This window comes from Rhinolophus sinicus, chromosome 2 (genome assembly GCF_057876585.1).
Source record: "Rhinolophus sinicus isolate RSI-liver-muscle chromosome 2, RSI-T2T, whole genome shotgun sequence".
NCBI classification, from domain to species: Eukaryota; Metazoa; Chordata; class Mammalia; order Chiroptera; family Rhinolophidae; genus Rhinolophus; species Rhinolophus sinicus.
Genome location: NC_142502.1, coordinates 95,890,049 through 95,912,453, shown reverse-complemented (window position 1 = coordinate 95,912,453; position 22,405 = coordinate 95,890,049). Strand labels below are relative to the sequence as shown.

The 22,405-nt window shown below is 46.9% G+C and overlaps 1 protein-coding gene and 1 non-coding gene across 2 annotated transcripts; one reads left to right on the top strand and one right to left on the bottom strand.

Moving 5' to 3' along the window:
* Positions 1 to 391: 391 nt before the first annotated feature.
* PRPH2 (peripherin 2) lies at positions 392 to 17,104 on the bottom strand. Its single transcript, XM_019738335.3, has 3 exons — positions 16,057 to 17,104; positions 4,955 to 5,201; positions 392 to 2,128 (listed from the first exon to the last, which is right to left on the bottom strand). The coding sequence occupies exons 1-3, from the start codon at positions 16,635 to 16,637 to the stop codon at positions 1,916 to 1,918; spliced, it is 1,041 nt and encodes a 346-aa protein (XP_019593894.3). The 5' UTR covers positions 16,638 to 17,104; the 3' UTR covers positions 392 to 1,915.
* Positions 7,408 to 7,514, top strand: LOC141572034 (U6 spliceosomal RNA). The gene has a single exon (XR_012497045.1). It is a non-coding gene; the product is annotated as a U6 spliceosomal RNA (small nuclear RNA).
* Positions 17,105 to 22,405: the final 5,301 nt, after the last annotated feature.

Genomic DNA, 22,405 nt, shown 5'->3' with positions numbered 1-22,405 from the left:
GCCTTTGGTCCTCCCACCAGCTCTCAGATTCTGAGGTTGCCTACATCTGCTCTAGAACCTGGCCCCATAGAGACTCATTTTCCTCTTTGTGGAAATAATTACATTTTGACCAGATCAGGGGGAAAAAAGGGGGTTTGGAATTTTTGCTTAAATTACTAAATGAAGATTCCATGTATTCAAATGTTAGATAAATTCAGCCCTGGCCCAAACGGGAGCAAATGTTGAGATTACTTGGTCACTGTTCTTAATAGTCACTGTTCTTAAAGATAAGAGAGAGCGAGAGTGGGAGAGGTAATTCCCATGCTGCTGAAACACAGCTGCCCTGATCATTTACAGTGCTTCCTTATAGGGTCGCGTTTTGTTTTGTCAGAAACTGTTAGCTAGAGTTAGGGGTCCTGTGATACATACTGTTGAATAGGCTAAGACAGCATTTTCATACAATACACAAAAGTGATTTTCATACAATATAAATTTAATGTCTATTGTACAGCTGTTGACAGCATAGTAACATCTGGGCCCAGAGCAGCCTTTTCATGGTTCTCGGCACTCCTGAGAGAGACAAAGGTTCCAGTACCCTCGGAAGAGACAGCAGACTCCTTCAATGTGGATCCTTCCTTGGTTTCAAGGAGACTCAGAAGTCAAATCTGGGACCAAAGTCTCTCAGTGTCCAAACATCTTTTATCTGGTCTTAAGCGTGGGAGAATTAGAGACCCAGAACATACCCCAGGCAGCACCAGAAGTATTTTGTCCACTGAAAACGCAGGACGGCAATGAAATCATTCTCTCCTTTGACAGAAAAAGCTTCCTTTCTCTTTTTCCTGAAGGAACTGAAAACTTCTCTTGCAGTTGCTAGCTCAGGAAGATAGTCTGTCTCAAATGATCTTCCTTAATGCAGAGACATTCCAGAAATACTGCTTTGAAGGATGGATACCTGGGAAAAGAAACAGAAGGAAGCTCCCAGAGGACCCCACCCTCCACTGTAGACAATTGGTGCTGCCCATGGAGGCCGTCACGGCCACCTGTGTGGGTACCCCACCAGCAGGGGAGGCCTGGTCTCCAAAGGGTGGACTCCTACACAGGAGTTGCTCTCTTCCAAAGAAGGGCAGCCATCTAACCCAGAGCTTCCTTCCACAGACACACCAAAGGAGGTCACCCAGCCCTTTCTGGGTGGGGTGTTGCTGAAACATGCCAACAACTTGACTTCCTCAGCCCATGGCTCACTCCTGACTAAGTGAGGGCATGTGACACAAAAGCAGGCCTTTAACTGCATTTTTGCTGAGGGGAAATAATCCTCTGCCTGAGTTCTCTTGCCCCATAATTGAAGAATTTTTTTGGGCCCTCAGTGCTTTGGAGAGTTCATTACTCTTAGAAGAGTATAACTGTCCCCCACCTTCCGCCACTGAACAAATAAAATGGCTAACCTGTCCATCTTGGCATTTAAAAAAGAAAAATGACAGCATGACCAGTACATTTTTTTTCAGATTCCCGTGCTTTTTATGCATCTAGTGGCGCTGTAGATATAGAATGAAGCGACTTGGAGCTCATAATGGCAAACACATCAAAGGGGAGCAGCCCTCAGGCGTGACCAGTAGCCTCAGGGTGGAACCAAATTCGGGTGCCGTGAAGAGACGGGTTGTGGGCAGAATCATCCCTGAGAAAACTCCTGAGTCCACCATGAGGGTATATCCTAGGACAATGGGCCTGTGGGGACTCCTTCACTCACATTTTGAGTCAGTCATTCAAGAATGTTTGCTAAATGCTTTTAGGGACCCGAAACTTACAGTCCCACCATCAAGAAGAGTCTCTGTAGACGGCCGCCCTCCTTGGGAGATTCGGATTGGATGAGGGGGGTATCCACCTCTCTTAGAGTACACTACTTCTCAGTGTTCATGAGGGGAGGGGGCCCCGGGGGCCATCAGCCAGCCTCTGGGGCCTGGCCGGCATCTGCACCCTCTGCTTCCACCTGGTTACTCTTGCCCAGCTTTTTCAAGCTCTCCAGAAAGGCCTTCCAGGTCTCCGGCACACTCTTTTCCAGCAGCCAGCCCTCACTTTCGCACTCAGGGTCTTCGGGGTTGGACACGCCTTCCAGTGCCGTGTGCAGGTAGCGCAGCCCAATCGTCATGGTCACCTAGCCAGGTGGGCGAGAGGAGACTTAGAGGACATCTGGGAGAAGTAGCTGGGGGTTGGGGCTGTTCGGAAACCATGGGAGCCACCGGCCTATTCATCGCGAGGGTCCTTCAAATGAGATGGGCTCTGGTGAGTGTGGGTTGGTGAGAGCCTGCCCACCCCAGCCTGTCCTGGGCACTCAGGACACCTGCCTCCACTCAGCCTCACCTCCCAGCCATTCTCCTCCCTTTCCAGCCTCCCTGGGCTGCTTTGGATCCCACCCTCACTCCAGCCTTTCTCTTCCCGTCTTTACCATTTGCGGTTTTCTCTGTCTAGAACATTGTTCCCCTCCGCTTTTCACCTGTTAATTCAGCTCCAGCCCTCACTGAGCCTCTATTCCTCATTCTCCCTCCCCGTTTCCTCTCAGGTCTCTCCTATCCTGGGCTCCTTCGCCCTGTGCCCTCTCTCCCCGCCCAATTCCTAGCATGTTGCTTGGCACATATTGGGTGTTCAGTCACTATTTGCTGGACAGAATTTAAAAGTAACCTCCTTTTCTGCAAACTATGCTATGTGGTTTCCTCTCCTTTATCTCGAGTAGTGTGGGGATGAGTGGGTGACTGCTTAGATGTGTGCACTGGCAGTCACTGAGGCAGACTCTGGTGCCAGACGGCCCGGGTTCAAATCCTAGCCCTGGCACTCAGCGAGCCACGTGACAGGGCAACCTCAGTTTACTCATCTGGCTTGCAGATTTTCAGGTGAAGTGTCGCCTGCTTCATGTGTGTGGATGACTCTTTAGTATGTGTAGAACGTGGCACCTGGTACACAGTAAGTATGAACAGAAGTGTTAGCTGTAATCAGTTATTAGTCAGTGTGGTAAGTATTGTTTTTACTTTTCTAATAATGTATCATGTTAGTTCCTTGTTTCTACACACATGCCTGGTTTGCCCTCTTATACTTCTCCTTTTGTGGTAGAGCAAACTCTGTGAGAGGACTAGGCCTGTGAATGGAGAACATCTGCCCCCTGAGGGCAGGGGTGACCATGATCCATCTTGTTCACCCCATATCCCAGCCCCTAGAACAGCACTGGGTGGTTGTAGGGCCTCAGTAAACCTCTGTAGATTGGATGCTCTGGGGGCATTTTATAATTATGGTAGTAGATGATAACAGTAACTACTAAGAGTTTTAGGTTTTTGTTATTACCAATTGAAAGTTTAAGATTTTTACACTGGAAAAACTCACCTCCTCCTGGAAGTCCCCCCTGATGTGCGCCCACACACTGTGATCCGTTCCTGCTGCTCTATGAGTGTTGCACTTGGTCCTCCCTTAGGCTCATGAGTTAGGTGTCATCTCCTAACTGCATTGTGAAGCCCGGGAGGGCAAGGTCCAGGGCAGAATTCTATCTCAGCCACCCTAATGCCCATCACAGAGCTCTGCCCATGAAGGGCCTCGAGTAAAACTCAGGGGCATTCAAGCTCCCTGTTCACGGTGAGCTGGTTCTCATCTTACGCGGTACCTATATTCCTAGAAAGATGGGTAAACTGAGAGGCAGCCAGTGGAACTCCATCTTCCCACTGACTTCTGTTCCCCTTCTGGGGACACACCCTTCCAACCTCCTCGCGGTAACCTTGTTTCCTGATTCTACCCACTCATTCCCAAGATTGCCTCAAGGAGTCAGTGACAAATAAATGTCCATGAATGTGCTTGTGTTTGCCTCAACATTAAAAGAAGCCCTCCCACCCCGCCTCACCTCCAGGAAGTACAGTCCCTCTAGTGTGATGCGGTGAGTTGGAAGTGGTGTATCTCAGCTGAGGGCACAGCTGCGTGAGAATTTCCATGGCATTCACTTAAAGGAACCTTTCAGTCAGTCTTTTCTGTTGGAAAAAGTTTCCCCACCTAACCTTTCTGATTTTGTACGTCTGGATCTTCCGCTGTCAGCTCAGAGCAGGAGCCGGAGTCACCCGCTGTGCCACCTTGGTCTACCATTCACTCACATGCTCTCCCGTTCAGCACCCAGGACAGCGCCCAGCACAAGGTAGGTTTGCCAGCTCTCTCTTCCATAAATGAATGAATTCAGCGCATTCACTGAGGGCTTGCTGCATTCCAAGCTCTGTAGGTACAGAGAGGAATTCGGCCTTACAGCTGAGATAAGATGAAGCCACAAATAACTGGCATAATGGGCAAATAAATGGTGACCGACCTCTTGACAGAAGCACAGATCCTAACAGCTCACAGTTACTGAGCACCCATACCTATGATCTCCTGTTGCCTCCCAACGGTCCCAGCGTGAAGTGTTGTGAGCCCTACGTAACAGAGAGAGGTTAAATAATTTTCTAAGCCCTCAGACTCAAAAAGGGGGGGCACAGGATGAACCTCCAAAACATGAAAAGTGAAAGAAGCCAGACACAAAAGGTCACCTATGATACGATTCCATTGATAGGAAATTGGCGGAATAGGTAAATCCACAAGGACAGACCTAGTTTGGAGGCTGCCAGGGGCCAGGGGAAGGGGGTGATGGGGAGTGGCTGCTCAATGGGTAGCAGGTTTTCTTTGGGGGTGATGGAAGTGTTTGGGAACTAGACAGAGGGGGTGGTTGTACACTATTGTGAACGTAAAATGGTGAATTTTATGTTCTGTGAATTTCACCTCAGTAAATGATTTTTAAGTGCTAAGATAGAAACAAAGAAACAAAAGTGGAGGTGCTGAGGTTCAAGTGCAGGCTCGCCTGAGCCACAGCTCGGCAGAGGTCTGGGTCCGAGAAGGGAGCCATGTGCTCCGGGCTCGGCTCCACCGCATTCAATCCAAATGCAGCGCGTGGCTCCCCTCCGCCCCCCCCCCGGCCTGGGCCTACCTCACAGAGGCAGACGAGGAGCGTGGCGGCGCCCATGGAGTTCATGAGGCGGCTGTAATAGCTCAGCAGGGCCGCCCTGCAGCCTCGCAGCCACAGGTTGAGCTCCTCCGTCTGGTGGTCGTAGCTGTAGTGCGCCGAGTTGTTGGTGAGCTGGTACTGGATGCAGGGCCGCGGCGAGCTGGGGTTGCAGCAGCTGAAGGGGACGCTGTCCACCAGGTACCGCCCGTCCACGTTGCTCTTGATGCGACTGGGGAGAAACGGACAGCTTGCGAGGGGCTTCGCGGACTTCCTACCTGGCGCCAGTTCCCCCCAACCCCCACCTCTGAAAAGCTAGAATATTCATCCATTCGTTCGTTGGCCCGCTCAGTAGGTCCTCGCTGTGCACTCACTATGTGCAGGCCCCTGTGCTGGGTGGGCACTGAAGAAGCATCGCTGACCCTAGAGAGCCAGTGCCTCTACCTTCCTGGACTCATGTTCTAGAGAGTTGAGATAGATGACAAACCAAGAAGCAAGTACATAGGGCATCTAGAGGTGACCAACTTCTCTGTGTGCTGCGACGATTTCTCGGAACCATGGCAGGCTGGTAGGAAGAGCCACAGGACAGGCAGTGACCGTGGACAAGGCTCTGCCTGGCATTCACGACCAACAGCCCTTAGTCCCCAGGCCCCTCTCCAACCTCACCTCTCCCTTTCAGGTCACGGGGCACCAAGACCCCCTCTGGCCAAATCAGTTCTGCTCAATCGATGTTTCCAGAAGGCCTGCTCTGGCCCCGGGCCTGTGCAGGAGCAGGGGTGAGACAGGCATTGGCTTGCTCACTATCCGTGCTGAACTCTGCCCCCAGCCAGGTGGGAGCTCCTTACTCACCTGAAGGATGCAGCCCTCGTAACTTCTGCATCTTTCTATTAATGTGTATGGTTGGTTAGCGCACACCATACATTCGTGTGGGTTCAGAATTCAAAAGGGGCAGACATCTTCACAGCGAAAGTTCTCCCCTCCCCATCAGGCAGGCTAAGGATGTTTACCTGACCAGAGCTAGGTTACCCAGGGGTCTTTATGTGTCAGAATCCATCGAGCAGCACACTTAGAACTTGCACACTTGACTGTAGGCATGTTATCTTGAGTAAAAAGGTGTTTTTTAAGTTGCTCACGAACAGTGCAATCCATAAACTATCAACAGACTTTTACAACACAAGAATAGAAAGCCTGTAATTGTTTAAAATACAAATTGTTGGGGCCAGCTTGGTGGCTCAGGCAGTTAGAGCTCCGTGCTCCTAACTGCGAAGGCTGCCTGTTCGATTCCCACATGGGCCAGTGGGCTCTCAACAACAAGGTTGCCAGTTCGAATCCTCGAGTCCCGCAAGGGATGGTGGGCAGCGCCCCCTGCAACTAAGATTGAACACAGCACCTTGAGCTGAGCTGCCACTGGGCTCCTGGATGGCTCAGTTGGTTGGAGTGGGTCCTCTCAACCACAAGGTTGCCGGTTCAACTCCCACAAGGGATGGTGGGGTGTGCCCCCTGCAACTAGCATTGGCAACTGGACCTAGAGCTGAGCTGCACCCTCCACAACTAAGATTGAAAAGACAACAACTTGAAGCTGAACGGCACCCTCCACAACTAAGATTGAAAGGACAACAACTTGACTTGGAAAAAAGTCCTGGAAGTACATACTGTTCCCCAATGAAGTCCTGTTCCCCTTCCCCAATAAAATCTTTAAAAGAAAAATACAAATTGTTTTCAACAATGTTGAAATGATAATCATACTCTTAAAAAAGTTGTCCATGTTTAGCGTCTAAATAAAACCCCTTTAAGACAAGTCTCCCACTCATTCTTGTCCTGGGCCGCCAAGTCCCCTACTGTGGCCGGCTGTCTGTCCTTCCAGGGAGCCTTCATGCCTGGACAAACATGCACAAACTCTACAAATCTTTTTCTTCCTGAGTTTCTTTTCTTTTTTTTTTTTTAGCCATTCCTTTTTCCCTTAGCAGTATCTTAGAGATTTTTTTATATCTGTCAATGGGGAGTGTTCTCAGGTTTTCAATGAGCTGCATGGTATCCCCACATGGGGTGCAGATGGCCCGTGGGGTGCTATCCACTTCCGCATGATGGACCTTTGGGGTTTCCCAGGCTCCTGTTAATGCAAACACGGATGCGGGACATGTTGCATGTTGTGGATCTATCTAGAAGGGTACATTCCTAGAAGAGGCATTCCTGCATCAAGGGCTGGCCCATCTGTCTACCAGGTCCCTTCCGGATTCTCCTCAGAGCTGTACAAGCACACCCCACGAGCCACATGTGAGAGAGCCTGGCCCCCACAGCTACACCCACACAGGTTTGATAGATGATAGACAGATGAAACCTGGTAGATGAAAAACAGTATCTCGGGGTTGTTTTAATTTCCATTTTTCTCATTACGAGTGATGTTGAACATCTTTCAATATGTTTAAGAGCCATCTGTGGTGCTCGCTTCAGCAGCACATACACCAAAATTGGAACAATGCAGAGAAGATTGGCATGGCCCCTGCGCAAGGATGACATGCAAATTCATGAAACATTCCAGTTTTTTACTTAATAAAACTTGAGACTATAAAAAAAAAAAAAAAAAGAAACAGATGCATTTTGGTTCCTTTTCAGTGAACTGTCCTTTGCTGTCCAGTATGATTAAAACTTCCGCAAGGCTCTGCACAATGCAGCCTCCTTGATCCCCGAACAATCCTTGCCTGGGTTGTGGTGACCATATTTCCATACGCCCTGCAGTCCCTGGCTGCTGCTTCATGGACAAGACCCAGTGCTCAAGGAGCAGGTGGCCCTGGGGGCACAGCAATGCAGGTGAGAAGAGCAGGACTACCAGGGTTTACTCCCAGGTCACCCCTCTGGACAAGTTCCCTCACCTCTGTGGGCCTCAGCTTCCTCATCTGTAAAGTGGAGCTGACGTGAGGAGCAGATGGAGGAGGACAGGTAAAAAGGCTTAGAAGAGCGCCTGGCGTCTGGTAAGCCCTTCATGGGCCAGCGCGGGGCGGGTGCCGAGCAAGAGGCTTCGTGCGCTCTGTGTGCTCTCAGGGAGCAGCTGTGACAGTAGGACATACCACACCACATTGCTGGGGAACAGTCACTTGTATGTGGGTGGCATGGGCTTTGCCAACTGTGGAGAAGAAGCTGTGAGTGCCTTGTGTGAGAAAAGGGCTCACCACAAGCCCTCAGTGGGGACAGTGAGAATCGGCTGCTACTGACGCTTTTGCTCAAGCCCAGCTGACTGCGCCATAAGTGCAAACCACCCCCTTCTTGAGCAACCGGAGGCCCCAGCATGCCTGCACAGGCAGCAGCCTCCCTCCCCAAGACCAATCCCAACATGTCCTCCTCAAGCCTGGGGGTTTCCAAACTCAAATGCTGTTTGTCCCTTTTCCTAACAGGCACAGTGTCCCACCTGGGCCATCCCCAATCTCCCTGTGGAAAGAGAGTCCCAAATCTTCATTTGTGAGCAGATTCACATTTGTGATCTGCATTTGATGCATCTCTCTGAACCCTGGTGAGGTGGGGTTAACCACATCCCCCTCTTGGCAGTGGTGGGGTTTAAATGAGACAATGCAAAGCATGCACTTGGCCCAGGCCCTCAGAGAAGGTTGGCTGCTCCCCTGAAGGCGATCTGGGTGGGACCTTGCAAACCACCAGATTGTTCTGCAGAGGAGGAAGTGGGGCCCAGAGCAGAGCAAGGCCTCACCCAAAGCCACACAGGAAGTGGCCCACAGCAGTTGGCCTCTCCTCCTTTCAGTCTCCTCAGTGTTTCTCAGAAACTTCCCGCCTGCTGGCTCTTTCAGTTAAACTCCCTGGGAAAGTGTGAGTTCGCTCCTTTTTCCTGTCCCAGCAGCAGCTCTGTCCTATCCACCATTGTCCCTCCTTATGCACTCTCCAGCTGTCCCTAAGCTGGGCAAAGCCTGCAGACCTGCTCACACATGCTACGTGTGTCTCTGAAGTGGAGGCCAGGCCTGCAGGGGTGTGAGCTGATGCCAGCAGAGGCTCGGGGCTGCGTTTAATTTGCAGGCTGGCCTCTGGGCAGCCTCCATCTCCCCACCTCACCTCTGACACTCCCCTCCCCCACTGGTGGTACCTGAGGGCAGGGCTGTGTCCCTCAGACTAGGAACTCCCTCAGGACAGGGCCCAGGTCAGCCTGCCGGTGGCCTTTCCTGGGCCCCCAGCCTGGGACCTCTTGGGGTCACACCTCTGGAACTCATCTTCTCCCCCGCCCCCAGAAGCATCATCTGGTTTACCCAGTGCTTGCCCTGATTCCAACCACAGATTAAGGCCCCACTCACCCTCTTAAGACAAAGCCAGGCAGAGGGGAGGGAGCTCCTTAGGTGGTGAGCTGCCTATTTATATCAGAGTATTTCCCAGGCTGCAAATCTCGCTCTGCTCAGGGCTCACCAGGGCTTGTAAGGGTCTTCATTAACATAAGGCCTGTGCTCTAGCCCACTCTCCCATGGCCAAGCCACATATGACTCAGGAAGATCATCACATCAGAGTTTTCCTGGAAAAACCACATAATTTAGTCAGTGAATCAATAAATTAATAAAGAAAGCCATATGGAAATGAGCAGGCCCGGGGAGGGAGGCAGGAGTGTAACTGCGGAGTCAACCCCCAGCTGCGTGACCCCCGTGGAACCTTAGCAACTTGCTTGACCTCTGTGAGCCTCAGTTTTCTTATCTGAGAAGTGACAGGATAAGTACCTGACGGGGCTATGGTGGACATTAAATGGGGTAAAACACACAGAGTGCCTGGTATACAGCAAGGGCAGTGCTGGTATTTCTTTAAAGATTTCTTTTTTGAGTAGTCACTGGGTATGAAGTTCTATAGATGGTGAGGGAGGACTTAGGAAGAGGGAGACACAGCCCTGTCCTCGGGCCCCAGTCTGAGGGGAGACACAGCCCTGTCCTCGGGCCCCAGTCTGAGGGGAGACACAGCCCTATCCTCGGGCCCCAGTCTGAGGGGAGACACAGCCCTGCCCTCAGGGAACTTTAGCCAATGTCTAGACTTCTTGAGATGTCTATAAATTGTTCAGGAAAAGTGAACAGGTGCCTACAGTCTATGGGTTCACTGGCAGGATGGTAAAGTGAGACAGTTTGTTGCCAACTTCTCCCTCAGTCTGAGGGCCCCAGGCTAGGCCTTCCTGGCTGACAGTTCCCGGTGCTGAGGCATCTGAGCTCCTTCATATTCTGCCTCTTACCCCAAGACACTGAAGCTCTGCTTATCCTGAAAACAGGAAAACATTGAAGGAGTCATTATAGACAGGCTGAAGACCTCATGTCCCTCCTGATGTGGTGCCGTGAGATGCCCAGAGCAGCACACTTGGAGGTGTTCTTGCCAAAACCAAACCAGAATCCACTCACACCCTAGCACTAACTATTGGCTTGCAGGGAATACAAGGGACAGGAAAACAAGTTAGATGACACCATGTGCTGCAACTCCAGAATGAAGGGAATTCGGCAGGACAAAATGGCCCAGTTTCTCCAAGACACACATGGCATGAAAAAGGTACAGAGGAAGAGACTGAGGAGACCAAGCAACCAAGTGCAAAGTGTGGGCTCAGTTTAGATCCTAATTTGAACAAACCAACTGGGAAAGACATTTTGAGACAATTAGAGACAATTGAACATAGATGGGGTATTAGATGATATTAATGTTAATTTTGCAGTATTCAATGCAAAGAATATTGTGCGTATATTAAAAACAAAACAGCAAAATAACCAACTTTCCTTATCTGTTAGAAATACCTCCTAAAGTATTTACAAGTAAAGGGACACAATACCCAAGATTTGCTTTGATGAAACAAGAGAAGCAAAATGTTTACATTTGTTGAAGCTGGGTGGGTACATGGGAATCTCTTTACTTTGATGAACGCTTGAAATTTTCTGTAATCAAAGTTGAAAATGCAAAGAATAAAAGCACTGGTTGAGAACTACAAATCTATCTCCGAAACCTTGCTCTGAAGACTGAGTCACTGGGGATTCCTGGACTGGGCTCCTCCCACTGCAGGCCTCCACCAGTTATAACAGGATGACCTCCACTAACCTCTCCCCAGGACCACCAGGCTAGGGAGGGAGGGAGAAGGTAAACACAGATAGGAAAGGTTGCCACAGGCCACAGGGGGCCTGCTCCTGGGTTTTGTGGGGCCACCTTGTGAATATCTGAGACCCTGGCCCAGAAGTGCTAGAATCCAGTCAAAATCCACAGATGTTTTTTGAGGCAGCATCACCTCTGCCCACACCTACTGTCCCTCTGGAGGAGGAAGCGAAGAAGAGACAGAGAAGGACAGGAAGAGGGAGAAGGATGAGGCACTGCCCTTACCCCGCCTCCCAGAGAGTCTGGAGAATTTCAGTCTGTCAAGAAAGATTTGTTTCCCCCTGAATCGGTACAGGATGCCCTGTAAATAACGTCACTGGGAAGCAGTTGCAGTAGAGTGGAAGGAACAGAATTAACACCTGGCCCTCCACAAGTTAGGATGTTATTCAGACCTAAACAGTAACGAAGTTCTGACACAGGCTGCAACACGGATGGACTCTGAAAACATTATGCTGAGTGAAAGAAGCCAGACACAAAAGGACAAATATTCTGTGATTCCACTCAAATGAGACGTCCAGAGCAGAGAAGGCTATAGAGACAGAAAGTAGACTGGCCCTGGGAAGCTGGGGAGTGAAAGCTGAAGGCTGCAGGGTTTGTCTGCGAAGTGATGGAAATGTTCTAAAATTGACGGCGGTATTGGTTGCACAACTCTGCGAAGACAACCAGAAACTGTCGAATCGTCCCCTTTAAATGGGTGAGTTGTATGTTATGTGAATTATATCTCAATAAAGCTGGGTTTTTAAAAATCTACCCCATCTACCCGCTGTGAGGTCTTAAGCACGTCCCTTTACCTCGCTGAGGCTCAGATTTCTCATCTAAACAATAAAGATAATAGCACCTAAAAAACTACAACCCCTCCGGGAAGGGTTTTGTGCAGAATAAATGAGGGCTTTTTTCCCTCCAAAATCACCTGGCAACATAGTGACGTGCAGGCTGGAGGTGAAATGCTGCCACAAAGCTATTAGGTTGGTGGGTGCAAAAGTAATTGCGGTTTAAAAGGTTAAAAATAATTACAAAAACCACAATTACTTTTGCAGCACACTAATACTCATCTGAGAAACGGGGACCAAAAGCTTGTAAATTCTTGTAAAAACCTTGAATTGTTCCCACCTGATCTCATTGTTTAGCTCAGGAACCTTTAGGAAACAGTCCTTGATCTGAAAGAGTCCCCTGAGAAATGTCTCCAAACCAGCCCCCCTGTCCCCCCCCCCCTCCCCGTGCTTGCTGAGGCCATGAGCTGGGAATGGGGTCGGGGAGGAGCAGGAATGACCTCCTCTTCTCGGGAGCTGGACCGGAAATGCTGGAGGCTGAGGACCTCAGCTGTCTCTAGCCCAGTCCAGCGAGGTGTACATTGCCCAGAATGGAAAGAGGTGCTCTAGGGGAAGAGCCTACAGAAATGACCAGAAGTCATGGGCACCAGTACCGCCGACGCCCAGTACCAGCGTCCACAGAGAATTCGGGTGCATTTCCTTCCAGATGTCCCACCCTCTGACCAGCTCACTGCTCCTGGGATTGCCTCCCGGAGGCCTCAGGGTCAAGGCTTTCTGCTGGCTCATTCAAATTTGGTAGGGAGAGAAAAAAGGAGAATTCCTTTTAAAAACATCTTGGTGAAAGATAACACTGCTCCCTGGCCCTGCCCTCCTGTTGGGCCGCACCCCTGCGTCTTTGCCTCTGTGGCCTCAGAATCCTAGCCCAGAAGGGGCTGCTGAGAAAAGACAGAAAAAGGTAAATACTTTCCACTTCTCAGTGCTTTAGCATCTCAATACATACATACATACATACATACACTTTCTATTTTTCAGGGGAGGATTTTGGGGAGCCAGTTCTGTCAGGTAAACTTAATAATCCTTCTAAGTGGAACAGACAGGTTGTGAACAGGAAAAATTTTAGCATCCCTGGAGAAAAGAGGGAAAATGCCGTTCCACATCCTCTCGTTCATTCCTTTGTTCCTTCTTTCCACCTACAGAGAAGCGCTGGCCCTCAGGCAAATCCAGCCCCAGGAAGCTTTCTGGACACAGCCCCAGGCAGCCTCCCTTCACTGGCAGGTATTATCCACTGATCATAATTTAAACGTTTGTGGGAAACGATGATGTGGTCCTCTCTCAGTGGGTGACCCTCTCAGACTGTGCCCATGGCTGCACAGGGGTGTGACGTCACTGGAGGCTTCGGAAAGGAGAAAGGCACTTAAGTTCTACAATTCTCAATTCTAACATTCCAGTTCTGGAAATTCAGCCTAAGGGAAGTAGGAGAGAGAGACAGAGAAATATAGAGAAGGAAAAGCCTCACGCATGCCCACTCCAGTCTTACTTATAACAGAAGGAAATAAGAATAACCTAAATGCCTGCATAAGTGTGTCCATTTGTTCTGTGGAATATTATGCAACCGTTAAACATGATTGTTTTTAGACAAATACTGCTTCACTTATATGTGGAATCTAAAAAAGCCAAATGCATAGAAACAGAGACTAGAACTGTGGTTGCCAGGGGCTGGGGGAAAAGGGAAGATGTAGGTCAAAGGGTGCAAACTTCCAGTTATAAGATGAGTAAGTCCGGGGATCTAAAGTACAGCATGGTGACTGTAGTTAACAGTCCTGTCTTATATACTTCAAGTTGCTAAGAGACTAGATCTTAAATGTTCTCACTACAAAAAAGCAATGGTAATTATGTGCTGTAATGCAGGTGTTTGCTAGTGCCATGGTGGTAGTCAGTTTGCAATATGCATAGGGTGCCAAAGAAATGTAGACACATTTTAAGAGAGGAAAAAACTACTAAAATTGTAACACTCAATATATACTGATAACAAAAGATGAATACAAGTTATAATATAATGTAATATAATAATATAATATATACCGGGTCTTATATTAATTTCTGCTCCAAAAGACGCATTAGAGCTGATGGTCTGGCTAGGTCTTATTTTCAGGGAAACACAGTACAAAGTGCTCAAAGTGGTTCCCATCAGCGTCCAGACACTTCTGATTAGTGAGAACTCCTGCTTCAGCAATGTTGACCAAAGTGTCCACTTGTAGACATTTCTTTGGCGCCCCCAGTGAATGTGTGAAACCAGCACAATGCAAACCTTAAACTTATGCGATGTTATTTGTGAATGATATCTCAATAATGCTGGGGGTAAAAAATGATTGTTTTGTTTTGAACATTTATGTCAGTGTTGTACTATTAAATTACAAAATGCGGCACTTGATTGCATTTATACGTGGTTACACTATGTTATGATGTAAATGGTCACAAGACTAGACTGAAATGTGAAAAACCTAAAGCCACTGATTCGTTGTGGATGAGAATCTGACTTGAATTTCTTTTCCTGGTTTTGTTTCCCTTAATGTTGTCACCATATTTTCTGTGGGTAACTGAGACACTTTTTTCTAAGTCAGTGGAGTGAGGATAGTTTCATACCAACAAGTTGGTATGGAGCATTGAGGCACTTTTGACCAAGCTGAACGTTTGCCTGATAATTTGGATACGCCAACCATTGGGAGTGGAGCAACCTGGAGAATTTCTCTGCTCTGGGACAAAAGGGCATTTGGGATTACAGAGAGATTTTAAGGTCTCTCCAAGGGCTGACCCTGGGCAGAAAACAACCAAGGAAAATGACAGGAAAAAATGAAAAGCCCCTCTCTTCTGCTCACAAAGGCTGGTCGGACCATCAGCATCCGTCCTCCCCGGCCCCCACCCCCAAGAACTCTGCTTGTCCCTCTGGCTTCACACCCTCCTGGGGCAGCTTGCGTAAATCAAGCCACCTTGTGCTGTCGCTGCACACCTGTTGCCTAGGAAGGGCAGAGCGGTTTACAAGCCTCTCCTTGACTAGCAGTAATCCCCACTCACACAGCAAATAAAATGCAGCAGTGACCTTCAATGATGTCCCTTCCATCTGAGGGGCAGCCTTCTGGCCTTCATTGGTGTTGTCTGGGCTTCAGCCATGGCCTGCCACCGAGGTGCCCAACACCCTGTGTGCAAGTCCCTTTGGCCTCGCCAGCCTTCCTCAGAGGGAAACCCGCCTGGATGAGCAACTGAAACCCGTGCTCAGCCAGGGAATGGGTTAGAGATGGACAGAAAGGAGGGGTGCAGGAGAGCCCTGGCTCAGGGCAGGCTGCCTTTTCCCAAACGACTCCAGACCCTTGAGGGTGGGTCTTGGGAGAGCGGCGTGCTGGAGTCCACACATGTGCGGTATCGCTCGCTCAAAGGGTGAGATTCTCTTTCTCACCAACGCCTCCCTGCACCCCACCTCAGGTATATTTACACATACCAGGAGTACTTTAGAAACACTGTATCATGTTGCTCTATCAGGATTTAAGAAGTAAACACCAGTAGGCATTTAATGAGCACCTGCTGTATGCCAGAGCTCGGAGGTGACCTTCAAGATGATCTATTCTAGTGTCTTTATTTAAAAGATGGGCAAGCACGGCCCTGGAGTGCAAGTGACTTACCAAGGTCACCAGCTAATTAATAAGTCAAACCCATGGCCTGGCCTTTCTGACCACCCTGTCCTCGGCTCTTTTCACCATACGCAAAGACAAACACCTTGACAGTGGCTGCTCAGGGTCCAAAGGTTGGAAAACAAAGGAACTAACCGGGAGATTTAAGCCTCTGGGACCCAATCCATGCATGCATTTTTGAGTGAATGAGACAAGTAGCCAAATAACGTCTCACTATATGTGATGTACGAATGCCCCACTTCTACTGCTTGAAGCAGACCATGTGCCTGGCTGGCGCTTCCTCCCTGGGGACTGCCATCCAGACAGCTCATGTAACTTGAGACCTTCCATCTGCCTTAGCCAAACATTAGGTTGAACCATATGAAGTTGCTCTATTTATAGGTCAAAACACGTTAGAATATTGGCAATTCCGTATGATCCAACTGAATACAGCCTCACGTGCCCCCTAATAAGTTATGCACAGAGAGCACCCAGAGGGGAGGAAAAGGCCCCGGGCTTCCATGTCCCCATGAGCTCTGCCCCTGGACTGGTGGCCACTCACTCTTTGACTTCTTTGGAGGAGAAGTCCAGGTAGCGATTGCTGATCCACTGGATCTCAAACCAGTCCCGGAAGCCGTTGTTGCCGCAGCATTTGAACTCAATCTGCAGCATGTCGATGGTCTTCTTCATGAAACACCTGCCAGGGGTATCTGTGTCCCGGTAATACTTCATGCCATTCTTGAGCCCGTGGGCCAGGGTGCTCTCCAGCGAGCCCTGCATGAGGAAGCAGCAGAGGGTCACCAGGAAGAGCACAGTGTTGAAGAGGACGCAGACGGCCAGGTATGGCTTCAGCCAGGGCCTCCACTTGGCATACTTGGCAGGGTCCACGGCATCATAGCAGATCTTGCCAGCCAGAAAGTGGAAGACACAGGCCAGCATCCCCATCCCGATCAGGGAGTTGGGCACCAGATGGCTCTCTGCATTATCCATCACGTCGCTCTTCTTCCTGAGTTCAATCTTCAGGAAGAGCCCTAGGCCGAAGATGACGATGCCAGCCAACACGGAGAGCCAGTTCAGGAGCCAGAGCCCTTGGGCCAACTTGACCCGCTTCTTCTGGTCAAACTTGACTGGCAGCAGCGCCATGCCAGCAGGGTGTGGTCCGGGCAGCCTCCCACCGCACAGCTCCCACTCCTGACCTTCGTGAGCCCACAGCCTGAAGACTCAGGGCCGTGGGAAGGGTGCGGACAGTCCAAGCTGCAGGGAGCTGCTCTGGGGGCTGCCCATGTTCACCCCCCTAGCCTGGGACCCCCATTAACTCAGTCGTGGCAGCAGGGGCCTCAGAGTCGCAGCTCACGCAGGGGCCAGTCCTCCGTGCCGTTTCTGCAGCTCCCTCCCCAGCGAGAAGGGACAGCCTGAAGGCTGCAGATTAAACGTGGGATCCACGAGACATCTTGCTAATCTCTTTAACCAGGTTCATCCCGTTAGATAAAGCTGCGCCAGTTTCAAAACATGCCCCAAAGGAGCCTCCATGGACACACTGGAGCAGAGAGCTCTGGGTTCAGCTTGGAGAATCGGGAGCAGAAAAGATAAGGCTGGCTGGGGGAATGGGCTTTATCTGAGGTCTGGCTCAGCTCACACGTCTCCCCAGAAGTAATGTTCCAAGCCAAAATCTTTCAAAATTTAAAACTTTCTATAAACAACAGACACTATTATCCAAGTTGAAAAACAAATGACAGATTGTGAGAAAACATTTGCATGTAAAAAAAGAATTAATGTGCAAATAATTTTTAAACTCCCACTACTCCACGATCAAAAGATCAACAATCAACTGGAAAAACAGGCAAAGGACAGGAATAGATGATTTATAATAATAGAACTTGAAAAGTCCAACAATCTGGAAAAGATGTTCAGTCAGAATAGAATGCAGGGAAATGCAAATTAAAACAAAAATAAAAGACCAAACTCGCTCCATTAGATTGAACATCTGTCAAAATTCTGTCACCAGTCAGTGTAAACAAAAACAGCAGAAAGGGAGATATGTACTCTTGATGAGTCTGTAATTTTTAAATTATTTTTTTTAATTAATAAACTTGATTTCTTAAAGCAGTTTTAGGTTTACAATAAAACTGAACAGAAAGAGAATTCCCATATACTCCTTTCCTCCAACCAGGTTTTCCCTATAATTACCATCTTGCATTGGTGTGGTACATTTGTTAAACTGATGAACCAATATTGATACATCATTATTATTATTAATATTAACTAAAGCCCACAGTTTATATTAGGATTAACACTTTGTGCGGTATGGGTCTATGGTTTTACTAAATGCCTAATGTCATGTATCCACCATTATCATGTCATACAGTATCGTACGGAATAGTTTCACTGATCCAATAATAATAATCCCTGCGTCCCACCTAGTCATTCCTCCTCTTCTCCCTGCCTAACCCCAGGCACCCACTGGCTCTATAATTTTGCCTTTTCCAGAATGTCCTGTAGTTGGAATCATACAATACGGCCTTTCCAGTCTGGTTTCTTTCCTGTGGCAATATGCACGTCAGGGTCCTCCATGTCTTTTTGTGGCTTGATGGCTCATTTCTATTTATTGCTGAATAATATTCCATTATATGGCTGTGCCACTGTTTGTTTGCATATCACTTCACCTATTAAAGGGCATCTTGTTTGCTTCCAGTTTTTGGCGATTATAAATAAAGTTGCTATAAACATTCATATGCAGGTTTTTGTGTGAACATAAGTTTTCACCTCATTTGGGTAAATACCTAAGAACAGAATTGCTGGATTTGTGCTAAGACTATGTTTTGCTTTGTAAGAAACTGTCACATTGTCTTCCAAGGTGCTGCACCATTTTGCAGTCCCACCAGCAGGGAATGAGAGTTCCTGTTGCTCCACACTCTTGTCAGCATTTGATGATGTCAGTGTTCTAATAGCAATTCTAACAGGTGTGTAATGGAATCTCGTTGCTGTAATTTGCATTTCTCTAATGACACACGATGTGGAGCATCTTTTCATATGCTTATTTTCCATCTGTATGTCTTCTTTGGTGAGGTGTCTGTCTAGCATTTTTGCCTACTTTTTAATTCTGTTGTTTATTTTCTTTAGACTGTAAATTTTTATAGCCTTTTGGGAGAATAATTTGTCTATATTAAAATTTAAAATGTGCATTCCCCATGATTCAGCAGTTCTACTTTTTAGAACAGCCTATGCATAAGCCCTAGGAGTTTTCATAAAGCACCAACCTTGTCCTCAAATCCATGTCCATCTAATCCAAAGAATGCTTCATGATTAGAATAAGAATCCCACGAGCTCAAGGTAGTAAGTGGTTCAAATTTCCAACCTGGAATCTCCTTTCTTCCCTTATGTGCATTGGTTCCACTAGATTCAGCACCTGCACAGTCCTCTTTAAGACCTCCACATCATTAAGTAAAATCAAAGGAGTATTTCTCCACAGATAGAGGTGTGAGAACAAAGCAATGAGACGTGAGTTTTTTTCCCTCTGGTGTAGTTACCTTAGAAAACAAAACACTTATTCCATTGCTCAATCCTAGTTTGGACTCCAATTTGGGAGTGATTTCCCAAGGTCGGGTTCTGAGCCACATGGGGAAATCAGTCTCGTTATTTTATTGTCACACCACATTTTGGATCCAAAACAATATTATCCCAGGTGACCACTCTTCTTATAGACAAGACTTGGCTTCTTATAGACAAGCTTTGGATCTTCAAAGGATTTCTTCAACTCTTCACCATTGAAGACATTGAAAAGAATGTGCTACTGTTTCTGCAGCTTTTTTTCTCCCAAGAGAAGATGTTCAGAAGTATAACCAGACTCCTGTCTCATATATACAAAATCTGAACTGCCCTGAGCTTTTGAAAAGAGATATGAATGACTGAGAAGTTATCTCAGAGAACCTCTTAGGAACGTGCATTCGGACAAGAGAAAATCAGAGGGAAAAATTTGAAGTAGAAACCAGAAACAAAAATGTAAAAATAGCTCTACAGAGATAACGCAATTAGCCAAGGACCTCAAATGGCCAGAAGGGGCAGCGCTGAGCCCTTGGCGAGCCCGTGGATACCCCCTGGTGGCCAGAAATAGAATGGCTTCAGTGGAGGGAAAAGGGCACCTCTCAGGCTAGAATCGCTGAGGATGTTAAATTATCTAGAAAGGTAAAAGAGAAAGAAGAGACACATCAGAAATGCCCGTGGCCAAACCTTTCAGGTATGAAGCAAGGCAAGATATGGTGAGGAAGAAGCAGAGAAAAGTGGACTGGCGGAGAATGGCGGAAAACTGGCTCCCTCCCCTGCTGGACCCATGGATGTGAGTCTAGATGCTATAAATCTATTATAAGGATAAAAGAATAAGTTAATGGAATGAGGGGTGATTCCTTGTTCTTTAGCTATTCCTTTAATGCTAATATAATAATGGGATGAAAATAGTGAAATTATATGATTTTAGAAAATAAAGGAACCCAAAAGATAATCCCTCTGGATCGAACACCCAAGGAAGAATGAGGCACAGGTTGGCTCTTTGAATAATTAACTGACTTGTTTCCTTAACCTCTCTCCCTTAATTGTCATCCTGAATTCTCTTTACCCTTTACTCTTTTTCTTTCCTTCCTTCCTTCCTCCCTCCCTCCCTCCCTTCCTTCCTTTCTTTCATTTTTCCTGATAAATACATCATACATAAAGAGAGTAAAGAATAATGCTCAAATGAAGATCTATATTCCCTCCCCTATCATAAGAAATAGAATATCACCAGTATCTGTGAAGCAACCTGGTGTCCCTCCAGGGGGGAAATGTGAATTTGGTATTTATTCTTCTCTTGAGTTTCTTTAGTGTTACCACCTATGCGTGTATGCTTAAATAACATATTGTTTAGTTTTGCATGATTTTGAACTTGTCATAAATACAATCATGTAAGTATTCCTTTTGCTTTTGCTGTTTTCCCCAAAACATTACTTTTAAAACTTTCATACATATAGAAAAGCCCACAAATCATAAATATACAGCTGGATCATCAACATATACAGCTATAGTTTATTAATTTTTTATACAAAGAATACACATAACAAATAATTCTTTTTTAATTACATTTCTTTTTTATTTTTATTAGTTTCAGGTGTACAAATCAAGGAATAGACATTTATCATTTATATCCCTCACACAGTGATAACCCCCCTCCCCCCATCCACTACCCCTCTGACATTGCATTCAGTCATTACATTTCCACTGTCTCTATTCCTAATGCTGTACTCTGCTTCTTGTAACCCTATATATACATATATATAAAACTGTAGTTGGCATTCATTATTGTTCAGCTTCAGGTGTACAGTGCAGTGATCAGGCATCTACATCATCCCTGAGGTGGTCTCCCTAATGAGACAAGTATCCATCGGATACCCTACAAAATCTTTACAACATTATTGATTGCATTCCCCAAATTAACTTTCGTAACCCCGTGGCCATCTTGTGGTTACTGACTGTTTTCTAATCCCCTTACCTTCCCCATTATCCCCACCCCCCTCCCATCCAGCAACCCTCAGTTTTTCCTCTATGGCGCTGAGACTGTTTCTGATTAGTTCATTCAGTTATTCTTTTCTTTAGATTCCACATATAAGTGAGATCATACGGTATTTGTCTTTCTCTGTCTGACTTATTTCACTTAACATAATGTTCTCTAGGTCCATCCATGTTGTTGCAAATGGTAAGAGTTCTTTCTTCTTTATGGCTGCGTAATACTCCATTGTATACATGTACCACAGTTTCTTAATCCAGTTATCTACTGATTGACATTTTGGTTGTTTCCATGTCTTGGCTATTGTGTATAGTGCTGCAATAAACATAGGAGTGCATAAAGATTTTTGAATTGGAGTTTTGGATATCTCCAGATAGTACCTAGGAGTGGAATTGCTGGATCATAAGGTAGTTCCATTTTCAGATTTTTGAGATACCTCCATACTGTTTTCCATGGTGGCTGCACCAAGCTGCATTCCCACCAACAGTGCACAAGGGTTCCCTTTTCTCCACATCCACACCAGTGCTTGTTGTTTGTTGATTTATTGATGATAGCCATCTTGACTGGGGTGAGGTGGTATCTCATTGTGGTTTTTATTTGCATTTCTCTGATGGTTAGTGAGGTTGAGCATTTTTTCATGTCTGTTTGCCATCTCTATGTCCTCTTTAGAAAAATGTCTCTTCGTGTCCTCTGCCCATTTTTTAATTGGGTTGTTTGTTTTTTTGGAGTTGAGTGAGTTTTTTATAAATTTTCGATATTAACCCGTTATCAGATATATCATTGGCAAATATGTTCTCCCATTCAGTAGGATCTCTTTTTGTTTTATTGGTGGTTTCCTTTGCTGTGAAAAAAGACTTTTTAGTTTGATATAATCCCACATGTTTATTTTTTCTCTTACTTCCCTTGCCCGAGGGGATATATCAGTAAAAATCTTACTCCGGGTAATGTCTGTAAAGTTTTTTCAAAGAATTCTTTTATACAAAGAATTCTTATATACAAAGAATACACATGTGTTATAAATCATCATAATAAATCAAATATTCTTCACCCAACTCGAATATCACAAGTAATTTGCATCTACATATATGATTCTTCCCGCCACAGTCCTCTCTGCTACAGATTGATTGTGTCCCTGTCCAATTCATATGTGGAAGCCCTAACCCCCAAAGTGACTGTATTTGTTACCTATACAGAGATAATTAAGGTTAAATAAAGTCCTAGGGGTGGGGCTCTAATCTGATAGGACTGGGCATCCTTATAAGAAGAGGAAAAGAAAAAAAAAAAAAAAAGGAAAACAAAAAAGAAAAGAAAAGATGAGGAAGAGACCAGGGGTTTCTCTCCTCAAGCAGGGGCACTAAAGAAAGGCCAGGTGAGGTCATAG